At 41.1% G+C, this 12,155-nt stretch overlaps 2 protein-coding genes across 3 annotated transcripts in view; both read left to right on the top strand.

Annotated features, from left to right (window-relative positions):
• The window catches only part of clcn7 (chloride channel 7), a 29,900-nt gene extending 27,413 nt beyond the window's left edge, over positions 1-2,487 (top strand). For both annotated transcript variants that reach the window (XM_041777689.1, XM_041777688.1), the window contains 3 exons: positions 77-253; positions 554-634; positions 734-2,487. In XM_041777689.1, the coding sequence (XP_041633623.1) occupies positions 77-253; positions 554-634; positions 734-820 (345 nt within the window). In that variant the 3' untranslated portion in view covers positions 821-2,487. The remainder of the gene's footprint in view (positions 1-76; positions 254-553; positions 635-733) is intronic.
• A 6,303-nt stretch (positions 2,488-8,790) lies between these two features.
• Positions 8,791-12,155, top strand: part of arhgdig (Rho GDP dissociation inhibitor (GDI) gamma) — a 36,784-nt gene continuing 33,419 nt past the window's right edge. Inside the window, exon 1 of the mRNA XM_041816713.1 lies at positions 8,791-9,137. Within this exon, the coding sequence (XP_041672647.1) occupies positions 9,065-9,137 (73 nt within the window). The 5' untranslated portion in view covers positions 8,791-9,064. The remainder of the gene's footprint in view (positions 9,138-12,155) is intronic.

The raw sequence follows: 12,155 nt of genomic DNA, 5'->3' as shown, positions 1-12,155 counted from the left end.
TATCAACTATAAAAAACCCTTCATCATTGTTTTTATCCTTTAAATGTCATTATTAACCTGTGCTGAAACCTGTCAGGTGTTTGTGGAGTTGGCCCGGACCCGGCTGACCCAGAGGAAGCTCCAGCTGAAGGACTTCAGAGATGCATATCCCCGTTTCCCCCCGATCCAGAGCATCCACGTCTCCCAGGATGAGAGGGAGTGTATGATGGACCTCACAGAGTTCATGAATCCAACACCTTACACTGTGCCACAGGTAAGACACACATATTTTACAATTTACAGTGCTGCAAATTCACCATAGTTTGATTAATATTTCATTATTGCAATTTATTAATCATAAAACCAGTAATTTATTTCAGTGTTTTTCAATCACTTGACAGCACCACTTTATTTATAAGTTGTTGAAAACTCTTCCCTTTTCATGGTGCACTGGAAGCGGCTGCTACACTCCTCACAACATGCTGGGAATGTAGTGAAGCACGCCAAGTTGGCAGGGAGAGGCTCCACTTTTAATAACTTTTTCCATCATTTAAATGACACTATTTCTTTGCAGGAAACGTCTCTCCCTCGAGTGTTTAAGCTGTTTAGAGCGCTCGGACTCAGACACTTGGTGGTGGTGGATGATTCAAACAGGGTAAGAGTCTGTTATCTTCCGTTGTTTTTCCTTGCTGCTCCTGATAATGATGAAAACGATTGCTCTGATGTTCTTGATTTGGTTTGTGACCCTCTGCAGGTGATTGGGCTGGTGACCAGGAAAGACTTGGCCAGATATCACCTGGGGAAACACGGCTTAGAGGAACTTCAGCTGGCCCAGACATAGTACACAAACACACACAAATACCAGTTACTATGATCACCATATGCCTCCATGTCCACCAGCTATGCAGCCTTTAAGGACATAAACAAGGTCCACAAGGTCTCCGTTACTCTTTGATGCCAAAATGGTCTCAAAGACAACACAAGGAGCCCGCCCCATTGCTTTTCTGGCCTTCTTTAGAGACACATTTTAAATACGAAACATTTGAGATCATAACTGCCCCTAAAGCACACATTTGCCTTGTTAGCGTGTGAAGAGATTTTCTTGTGGTTGTTTGAAAAATAATGGAAAAAAAACTCTAAAAACTAGTCAAATTAAATCGGAATGACGTGGTCTTTTTAAAATAAAACGAAATAGCTTTAACTCCCAAATTCTGCAGTCCAATTGTGCAGCATTGGTTCTGCACCTTTACCTTTGTCCACTTTCTCAGAGCAGATGGATCACAAGAAAGAAAAACACACAAGCGTGATACTTTGCCTGTTCAAGGTTGATTTGTTGTTCAGTTTTGCTTCCTGTTTTCACATGATGTGGATTTAGTGACGGGGTAAATGATCCACATTTTGATCAGATGCTATACATTCCCATGTGTTTCCCCGTTAAGCTTGATCTGCTGGGTGCAGATTGGCACAAGTTGGAAGCGGGCTCGGCTGAATCTAAAGAGTGGAGTTGCGCTTCTAGCACGTGCCAGGAAGACTTCAGCACATGCTGTGGAAACCCTAAGATTGAATAGACAGCGAATGATTAGCTCCAGAGTTTGCAGTGCAGACGGACTTTGTGGAAACTTGTGGGTCAGAAAACAAAACCATAAAATCAGAATCCTTATTAATAGCTGGTACGTGTCTCTGTTTTTGTCTTATTCTGCCCCATCATCAGTCAAATATTACTTCCTTTTTGTGGCAGTAAATAAATTTGCATATTTAGTATTTCTACTTTGCACTTGTTATGTTTTCCGATTGAACTCGATGAGAATTTTTGAATGGTTTGCTTTGATTTTGAGTGAGTGGTCATGTTCTATTTAAATGTTAAAGTATTTTCCATTGTGTAGTTTATGTTTTTGCACTGAATGAAAGCTGTTATTTATTGTCGATGTTTTAATTTAAGCGTGTGGTTTAGACTAAAACTTGTTCTGGTTCACATAACACAATTGAGGACATTTTCATAAGTATTATTTGACAAGAGAGGCATTTTTTTATCTTTATCTAGCAGAAGAAATAGATATGAGGATGCATTCTTCTTGCTGTCTTTCTACATACTGAGCAGATCTATATTTATACTTCTGTCATTAAAAGTGGGCTGATGTTTTATCTCACCCCTCCAGATGTTTGCACTTTGACGTACTACTGAAAAGGCTTTTTTGAAGAAACACACCTGTCCCTCCTAAAGCTCTGTATGAATGTAAACTTCTCTCTACAACATAATCAGTTTTTGCTGCAGAACCATATTTAACACTCAGATTTTGATTCATAGTAATTTTATTATTTCACACTCATCTTCACCCAGTGTTGTTTTTTTTCCGCTGTACACTTCGTTGTTTCTTTGAATTTTGTGCCCTTTGAGCCTTTTGTTTTTGTTGTACAGATCTTAATGTAAAATATAGTCAATGCTCCATTTTGTAACCACTGGATAAGCCTTTTTGTGAAGATAATAAAGTTGAAATTTATCTATTGTTATTAGAATCAGTTTTCCTTTTGTTTGGTTAAACAAGTCAGCAAAAAAAAAAGAAAAAAAAACAATTGTTTTTAGAACTTAAATCTGGTCAAGTAGTTCAAGAGACTAGAGTGGATGAGACTACTTGTTTAGAGTCTGACAAAAAGTAATAAAGAAAAAAAAAAAACGCAGACTGACATGGTACTCACCACTTCTCTCAGTGTCCACCAGATGTCAGAAAAAGGCAGTTTAAAGTCATTGGCTTAGTTGAGATATAAGAGCTCTACACTGTTTAGTGTGCCAAGTTGTTTCAAATAAATAAGCAAACTGAATTATTTCAAGCTTAAACAGTTCTTATGGACAGTTGGTGTAATCATAAAGATGAAATTTCTTTAATAATAACTTTAAGTTTATCTAGTTTTCCTGACAGACATCACCAAGTGTTCCAAATATTTAATACCAAGTTTTCTCAACAAAATATTTCATTGGCAGAGAAGATTTGGACATTTTTTCATGGGCGCAACCCACATACTCAGCTCTGCTGCTCATCCCACAAATGCATGTTCCTTACAAACGTGGCACCATCTTAAAGGGAAGTACACAGGCTTTCCAACGGTATATTGCCAAGAAGCACTATTACAACAAAGAAATCTATCAAACACGGATTTTTTTTACTTTTTGTGCTTAGTTATTTTATAGTATTGAGTGGTAATTATCTTATTTTTTCAAGAATATTGTGGTAACTGTAATAAGGTGGGATTTTACCAAGTAATAACTTGGAGATATAGTAATATTAAGGAAGTATTTGCATTGTAAAAATGTATAAATTATGAAGTAAATCCTTATAATATTGTGGCAATTACCTGGAAATTAGTTGTTGCGTTACCCTAACCCTCTAACCTCCTAACCCCTTTCCCTACCGTCACCCTAGCCCTCATAATATTGTGGCAATTCTCTGGTAATAAGGTGTTTTTTCCTCTAACCCTCTACTTTCTAAACCTTAACTTACCGTACCTTTACCCTAATCCCAACCCTCATATTATTGTGGCAATTCTCTGGTAGTTACGTGGTGTTTTACCAGAACCCCCTAACCATATCCCTCGTAATAGTGTGGGAACCCGTTGATAATTAGGTGGTTCTTTATCCTAACCCTAACCCTCAGAATTATTGTGGCAATTCTCTGGTAATTAGGTGGTGTTTTACCCTAATCCTCTTACCCCCTAACCCTGACTCTCGTAATAGTGTAGCAACTCCCTGATGATTAGGTGTTTACTCTAACCCTGACCCCCGACCCTACCTTTACCCTAACCCTAACCCTCTTATTATTGCTGCAATTCTCTGGTAATTAGGTGGTGTCTTACCCCAAGCCTCTAACCCCCTAACCCTAATGATATTGTGGCAATTCTCTGGATATAAGAGAATTATTTAACAATTAGTTTGTTAAATGATTTTGCGGAGAAAGGTAATAATTTACTTTATTAGTTACCTGATAATTCCCAGATAAATTCTTTATTTTTGCCCACAGAATCAAAGTGTGTCCTTGTTGAATAATTTTCATGTTATATTTAGAGTCGGGGGTTTTGGGTCAGGGTTAGGTTTAGGGGGTTAGAGGGTTAAGGTAAAATACCACCTAGTTTTCAGAAAATTGCCACAGTGTTATGAGGTTTGGGGTTAAGGTTGGGTTAGGGTAAAATACCACCTAATTACCAGAGAATTGCCGAAATACCATGAGGCATTGCTTGCTGATTACTACATTTTTACTAGGCAAATACGTCCTTTACATTACCAGGTTATTCCTTGTAGAATACCAACTTTTTACTAGACAGTTACCACCTTATTCTCAAGAAATCAATAGATGACTACCACTTATTACTTTAAAAAAATTACTTGGTAATTAGAGCCATACTAAAATAAAATGCTACCATTACTATTCTTAAGTGTTTTATGGTCATCGTGTTATTACTAAGTATGTGTTTACCTGATTCTCTTTACCTAATTCTGACCATTCCTGAAATATCTGAGACAAGGAGGAATATCCATGATGGGAATCGATGTCATAACATGTCATATTTTCCAACTGAATAATACTGAGCTTTACTCACAGTTATGCCACGTGTAGATAAACATCCCATTCCCTAACAAACAACATCAAGTTCTACTGACATATGCCAAGCAACAATATTATCTGTCAGCAAACTTGTCAGTCAGAGGGGCAAATGAGCTTTTATACCCTGAAGTTTTGTTTTATGTCCACACCAGAAGCCTGTCTTTAAAAACTGTAATAATTTTTGCAGCTAGTTGACTCATTAATTTAAGATAACTTGGCACCTTTAACAGAGTACAAACCTGTGAGTTTTTCTGAATAACACTTTTTGGCCAATTGCCCAAACACAAAGGTGATGCACTGACTCTGTCTCGCTGCTGACTCCACGCTATGAAAATAAAACCTCAGCACAGCAGGAACTGAGCCGAGGCCTGCTGAGCATTTTATCAGGTTTATCCAGTGTGAATAGAAAAATGTGGCTCTGCGTGGCTGAGCCCGCGGGGGCCTCTCACGCTCAGACACTCTTCATGACACCAGACACGACTTCCTTGTTCAAGCACGCTTTATAGACGCCACTCATTCCAGCGGGGACCACTGCTGCCGCTGATTTATATTTCCATAAAGGAGTATGATATAATGGGTTTATAGCTCAGCTTGCTTTGGGGCAGACGAGGATAAAGACCCTCTGCTGACACTGACGGGGTGATATGTGGGCCGAGTCAAAGAAAATGGATCGTTTTAGCTGTTGTTAACCATTTTAAAATGATGGATTTGCACATTAAGGCTTTAGAGTTCTGACATAAGGGAGAACCCTCTTTTGTGCTCTGTGATTCTATCCAGAAACCCAAACAGATTTGTTCTTTTGATAGCCTACATAAACAAATCATTGCTGTTTTTTAAAATGATCTCTTTAGTTGCCATTTCTTGTGCACTGAATGTTCCTCAAAGCCCGAGCCTGGAGCGAATTTTACAGAGGTCATGTCCGGACAGCAAAAATGGTGCTCATTATTCTGAGGTGTATTTTTTTTAGACACTAGCTTGGGCTTGGGCCTTTTTTTTTTAGCTATTTATGCCTCCATGCCAGCAACAGCCAGGGCCAGAGGCATTGTTATCAGGTACCAGATAACCTAGCTGTTCATACTGTATGACCAAGCTGTTTTTGTGAAGATAATATATCAAGGAAGCTTTGAGGGTTTTTCTTCAAATTTGGTATTAATAACCACTCTGCCTTAAGGATGAACTGGTTTTATTTGACAGGTTATAGGTCAAGGGTCAAAGTCATTAGGCTTCATATTCATCCCTTGCTTTTGAATGCAAATCTCAAAAAGGCTTTTTGGGATTTTTTTCAAACTTTGAACAAATGTCCACTCCAACTCAACAATTAACTACTTTGATTTTGGTGGTCGGAGGTCAAGGCCATGTGATCACAAATATTGTGAGGTGACGGTGACCTTATACCAGCTTCATTGGGGCTTGACCCACAACTGACAAGTGAATTGATTGAAGAATTCAAGACTATGCTCAGGGGGGGAGTAGCTAATCTGGAGAGCTGGGAGAATTCCAGGTGGGCCGGGAGAATTCCTGGTGGGCCGGTGCTGGTTTTGGGCAGGGAGGGCCGGTGTACAGTGGCACTGATACAGGCTACACTTTCATGCTTGGTCGTCCATGTCCATCTGAATGGAAACACTACTGCTACATTGGTTCCGCATGTACCTTGTCGGTGGTTAATCTCTCCAACCCAAAACAGTCAAGGTGATATCCAAGGAAGAAATATGGATAATAACTAGAGCTAGTTTGGTCAAAATGTTAGACTTAGAAATAGTAAGCGTAGAAGCTAGCATGGCCCAAGCTTATAGTAAATTTATAGTATATCTGTAGTATACACTACAAATAGTTATAGTGTTACAACACGACTAAATGAAAAATATGGCCTCTGTAGCAACTGCAGCCCCTCAACCAGTTTGCTGCTGACTGATTGAGGAAGAGTGATCACCACTATCAAGCACAATCCATAAGAGTAGGCAGGTAGGATTCAGTCGTTGTTAAAAAGTTTGTAGAAAAGGTTTAGCTCAAGCTCAAATATTGACGGTGTGCAAATTAAGTCCCATGTATTGTATGTTTTCATTTTCCCCTGAACCAGTTGGTTGAAGATTTTATGATTTTTTTTTAAAAACAGGTGAAATAATATGTAACACTGTGAAATGCTATGAGCTGATAAAGTTAACACAGGTTCTTAACATTACGTATGGAGGAAAGAAGGCGCAGCTCATTATCTGCCTAATGCCATCCCAACAGTGAAGCATGGTGGTGGCAGCATCATGCTGTGGGGGTGTTTCTCAGCAGCAGGGGCTTGGAGACTGGTCACGATTGAGGCCCCGTCCACACAGAGACAAAAACGATATATTGCTGTTTCGTTTTGAAAAAGTTTTCTGTAAAGACAGGATCGTTCCAGGAAATATCCGCATAAGCACGCAACCACTGAAAACAACTGAAAACGCTGTAGTGCATATGCCAAGCCTGTATGTGGCGCTGTATTGCTGCCATGGAAATGCACCAAAAGACATAAGTAGATGACAGAAACTGACACAAACTTTCTGCTGGTGTCCCTTCTGGTTGTTCTCTGCGTTGGATTTAGAGAAGAACATATGGTGTATGCGTTTCGCGGTGGTGGTAAAGGAGCATCAGATTTTGCTGTAAAAGCCATAACAAGCTCAATAGCCTCTGCAGCACGAACACAACCCTGTAATCCGCCTTGTTGTTTTGGCCAGACTCACACAGGCGCGTTAAGAGAGCTACGCTATGTGTGGTGTAATCGTTTCAAGAAAGATGCTGGTGGCCGTCCACACGAAGACGAAACGGTAGTCATTTACGGATTTGTTCACTCTGGAACCCGTTTTCAAAAAGTATCGTTTACAAATGTAATTTTCGTGTGGATGAAACGCCGATACGACAAAAAACTTTTGCGTATACTCCTGAATTCATCTCCGTGTGGACGGGGCCTTAAGGTAAGCTGAATGAGCAAAGTACAGAGATATATTAAATGAAAACCTGTTACACAGGATCTCAGTCTGGGCTGAAGGTTCACCTTCCAACATGACAATGACCCCAAGCCCACAGGCAGGACAGCACAGGCGTGGCTTAGGGACAACTCTGTGGATGTCCCACCCGAGCTAGAACCGTGACTTGAGCCCTATTGAATGTCTGGAGAGACCTGAAAATTGCTGTCCACTGGCAGTCCCCATGCAACCTGCAGAGCTTGAGAAAAGTTGGAAAGAAGACCGGCAGAAAATCCCCCAATCCAGGTGTGCAAAGCTTATTGCATCATATTCAAAAATACTTTATGTGATATTTCAGTTTTTTTCCTTTTAATAGATTTGCAAAAATGTCTGACATTCTGTTTTTACTTTGTCCTGATGGAGTACTGAGTGTAAATTAATGAGAGAATAAATGAATCTGACAATTGTAGGATCAGGTTTCTACAACACTGGACAAAGTGAAGGGGGTCTGAATACTATTGTAAATGTGCGTGAAATACATCACAGAGATTGAGAGGGTAAGAGACGGAAAAAAGGGGAGTTGTCTGACATTCATGACAGCTAGAGAGGGAAAACATCAAAATGATGAAGGAGGAGATGATTAAATGAAAAAAAAAAGATGAAAGTAAGAGACTTGAGTGAAGCAGACGGCCTACAGGGTGTGGTCATTGTAAGACCAAGGGGAGATAAAGAAGAAGAAAAGGGGGGAAGGAAGGGAGGGGGGAGATAAATAGAGGCAGAGAGGGAGAGAGAGATGGCGTGACACTGTGATGAATAGGTGGAGGACACTGCAGGAGAAATTCGTAAAAAAGTGATGAAAAATGAAGAGGGGAAATAAAAGCATGAAAGAGTTGAGGAGGGCTGGCGTGAGAAGGAATGAGGTGTGGAGGGAGAGGGAGAGTAAACGAGGCAGGGAGGGGGGGAGGAGGAGGAGGGGGGGTAAAGGATGAGCTCATTGCAGTCTCTGGGATGATGACACGAGGAGGGGAGGGGTCTGCTGCTTGTCTGTGAATCAATAGCAAGCGTCTGAGTTACACACATGCAGCTTCAGGCGGCTCACCGGCGTCTGATGGCTTTAGCATCACCTGCTGACAGTTAGCATTTTAGCTTGGAGAAAAAAAAAAAAAAAAGAGCACAAGGAGAAGCAGAGGCTGCTCCTTCACCCTCCCTCCATCCCTCTCTCCATCCTCCTCTCTCTCTCTCTCTTGCTCACACACATCCCCATCACATCCACACCCACACCCAAGGATACCCTCCCTGCCTCTCTCTCTCTCTCTCTCTCTCTCACACCACCACGTTTTCCTCTTCCCCTTCAACCCCACCAACTACATTTTTTTTCTTCTTCCAGGGTGGAGATGCTCGTCTGACTCCTTTATTCCCAATCCAAGACTTTATAGTGGATTTTTCTCCTCCTGTGATACTTTCTTGCTACCTGTGGAGGTCCCCCCTCTTTTCCACTCTTGGTTCTCTCTGGTTCTCCTGCCAGCCGTCGCACCGAGCGCAGCCCCACAGAGAGGCACCATGCTGGGATTGGACGTGTGCGAGTTCGGGGGTCAAGTGCTGGAGCTGCTGTGGCTCACAATGTGCTACAGAGGTGAGGGCATGTGTTCTGTAAATGAGTTAAACTTCACTGATCTAATCTATAAAAATCACGAGCTGAAAGTATTGAGATCATAGGTGCTCATCTGTGGGTGTGCTGGGTGGCTGATCTTAATGTGTGGGTGCAATATGTCTCTATCCTAGTGGGTGTGGACATTTTTATGTCCAACATGGGGCGCTGCCAAGACAAGCTGAAGGTGGCAGATCAATAGCTATTGATCACACACACCCTGTGCGTGCATGTTTGCTGTGCATGCCGGCTTTTGTGATCCTGCTTCTGCTCACACATGCAGAAATGCTGGAAGAGAAGGGAGTTAATGTGTTGTGCATGTGTGAGGACATAGCATATGGTAGCTGGTGAGAAATGCCACAATTGTCTGCTTCTACTTCCAACATTTCCTCTCTTTTTGCGTGCAACAGTTCTGGATTTGCTCTCTCTCTCTTTGTGCATTTGTGTGTGGGCATGCAAGCTTCACACTGCAGCAGTAGCAGTTACAGATGGTGGAACAGACCTGGGGTTTCCCCTTCGCACAGGTGTGTGCTTTAGAGTGTGTGTTTTCAGGGAGAAAGGCAAAGAGAGAGAGAGGAGTCGTGATTGAAGTTATTTCTAAAGACAGAGACACAGAGGAAGAAAGAAAAGAGGTGGAAAAAAAAACTCAGACAAGAAAGATCATCTTCAAAAAGTAGATCTTGGAAGTATAGTTTGATTTATCATCCAAGGCAGCCATGAATAATCAACTCCACTTACACCTTGAATTTCAAACAGTGCTATGAATTGATTGCCCAGCTCCCCGAACGATCCAAATTGGACAAACAAGTAAACTTTCTATCTCTGCTGCTTAATGTTTCAGCCCTGAATCCATAGAGTTCAAACAGTCAGCACTATTAAAACCGTGGAACTACGACCCTGATACTGAGTCTTGGAATAATCTGAGACAATTACCCAGCAGCAGTGTTTGCTCCACAACGGAGAGTTGGTGGAAGTGTTGTTCTGTTTTTCTCTGTTTTCAGTCGAGGTGCAAATAAACTGTGAATGTGCTGGAATACAACATGCAAAAGGCTGATAAATACAGGTGATGAGTTCAAATAAAGGTGTTAACAAAAGGAAAAGACACAAACTCAACATTCAGGAGAAGAAACCCTCAGCTGTTTGGTTCACTGATAAGGAAAGGGCTGCATATCTTCATGATGATGCTGAAGAAGAAAGAAATCTTTGAGTTCGCTGCAACATCAATAGAAGTAATTTCTTAAAAGATAAAAGAGGTTTCCAATTTGCCGGCTAAATGGTTAAAAGTGGATCATTGTGGTCTGCACAGGGATTACTAGCTGGTTCAACGATTATTTATCAATTCAGGCAATCCTGGTCAAACATTCCATCTCAACCATAACATAGCCAACTGCCACAAGGCTCTTCAGTCAGATGGGTCAGCCTCAGTATGTCACTTTGACATAATCTGTCTTCATATGCATCCTCCAAAGTATGTACCTGCTGAAATGGTACACAACTAGGGGTTTTAACTGAAGAAACCTTTACTTGAAGGTGCCTTTGAGATTGGACAGTCTTGATATGCTGATGTGAGTTAATCTGTCTTCGTATGCACCCTCCAAGGATGCACCTCCTGAAATTGGACCCAGCTACGGCTTTTTAAGTGAAGGAGCCGTTATGTTGTGATGGGACAGTCTTGATATGCTGTTTTGACTTAATCTGTCTTGATTATCATCCTCCAAAGGATGCATCTCTTGAAATGGTATCCAGCTCTGGTATTAAGTGAAGGGGCCTTGACTTGAAGGAGCCATTGAGATGGGACAGTCTTGATATGCAGCTGTGACTTAATCTGTCTTTATATGCACCCTTCAAATAATGCATATCTTGAAATAAGACCAAGTTATGGGTTTTAAGTGAGGGAGCCTCTACTTGAAGGAGCCTTTTAGAAGGGACAATATTAATACGCTGCTGTGACTAAATATGTCTTAATATGCAACCTTCAAAGGATGCACCTCCTGAAATGGGACCCAGCTAGGGGTTTTAAGTGAGGGAGCCTCTACTTGAAGGAGCCTTTTAGAAGGAACAATATTAATATGCTGCTGTGGCTAAATATGTCTTTATATGCAACCTTCGAAGGATGCACCTCCTGAAATTGGACCCAGCTAGGGGTTTTAAGGGAAACTCCACAAGCCATGACTGGGCCTGCATCCATGCATCTTATTTATTACATTTTCTGTGATAAGTTATTTTAGCGTGCTTATTTTAATATTTTACACTGTAACTTCACACTGTCACAGTTCAAAGTTGGCTACAGAATGTGTTTACGTGACTCTAGAATCTAGACTAGACAACTTAATGTATTTATAACTTACTGCTTATTTGATGTGAAATTAAATTTTGTAAAATCACTGATTTTTTAGGCCACTATCAGACTATCATCAAAAACAACACACCTAGCATCAAGGAAGTACAAACTCTTAGATTAATTCTCAATTCGGGGGTAGCATCTTTTGAAGAACCCAGTATTTTGTAGCCTTCGATGATTTCTTGGTTTATGGTGGATTCCCTATCTGTGTCAGAAGTTTGTCCCACTCTCCTTTCCTTTCCAAGTGCCCTTTTCCAAACTAACATAGCCAACATCATGTAACTTAATCTACAGTGTTGCATCCATCCATCCATCAATTTTCTACACCGCTTATCCCTTTCAGGGCCACGGTAGGAGGGCTGAAGCCAATTCCAGCTGTCACTAAGAGAGAGAGGCAGGGTAAATCCTTGACTTTTCGCCGGTCAATCACATCTGACATGTGGAGACAAACAACCATGCACACTCACACCTACAGTCAATTTAGAGTCACTTATGAACTTAATGAGCATGTCTTTTAACTGTGGGAGGAAGCCAGAGTATCTACAACATGCAAACTCCACACAGAAAGGCCCTGTCTGACGGGGATTCGAACCAGGACGTTTCTTGCTGTGCAGCAACAGCACTAATCTCAGCGCAGTGTTGTATTCATTCCAAGGTAATTT

The sequence above is a fragment of the Cheilinus undulatus genome, linkage group 21 (genome assembly GCF_018320785.1).
Source record: "Cheilinus undulatus linkage group 21, ASM1832078v1, whole genome shotgun sequence".
Lineage (NCBI taxonomy): Eukaryota > Metazoa > Chordata > Actinopteri > Labriformes > Labridae > Cheilinus > Cheilinus undulatus.
This window is presented reverse-complemented; position numbering and strand designations above follow the sequence as displayed.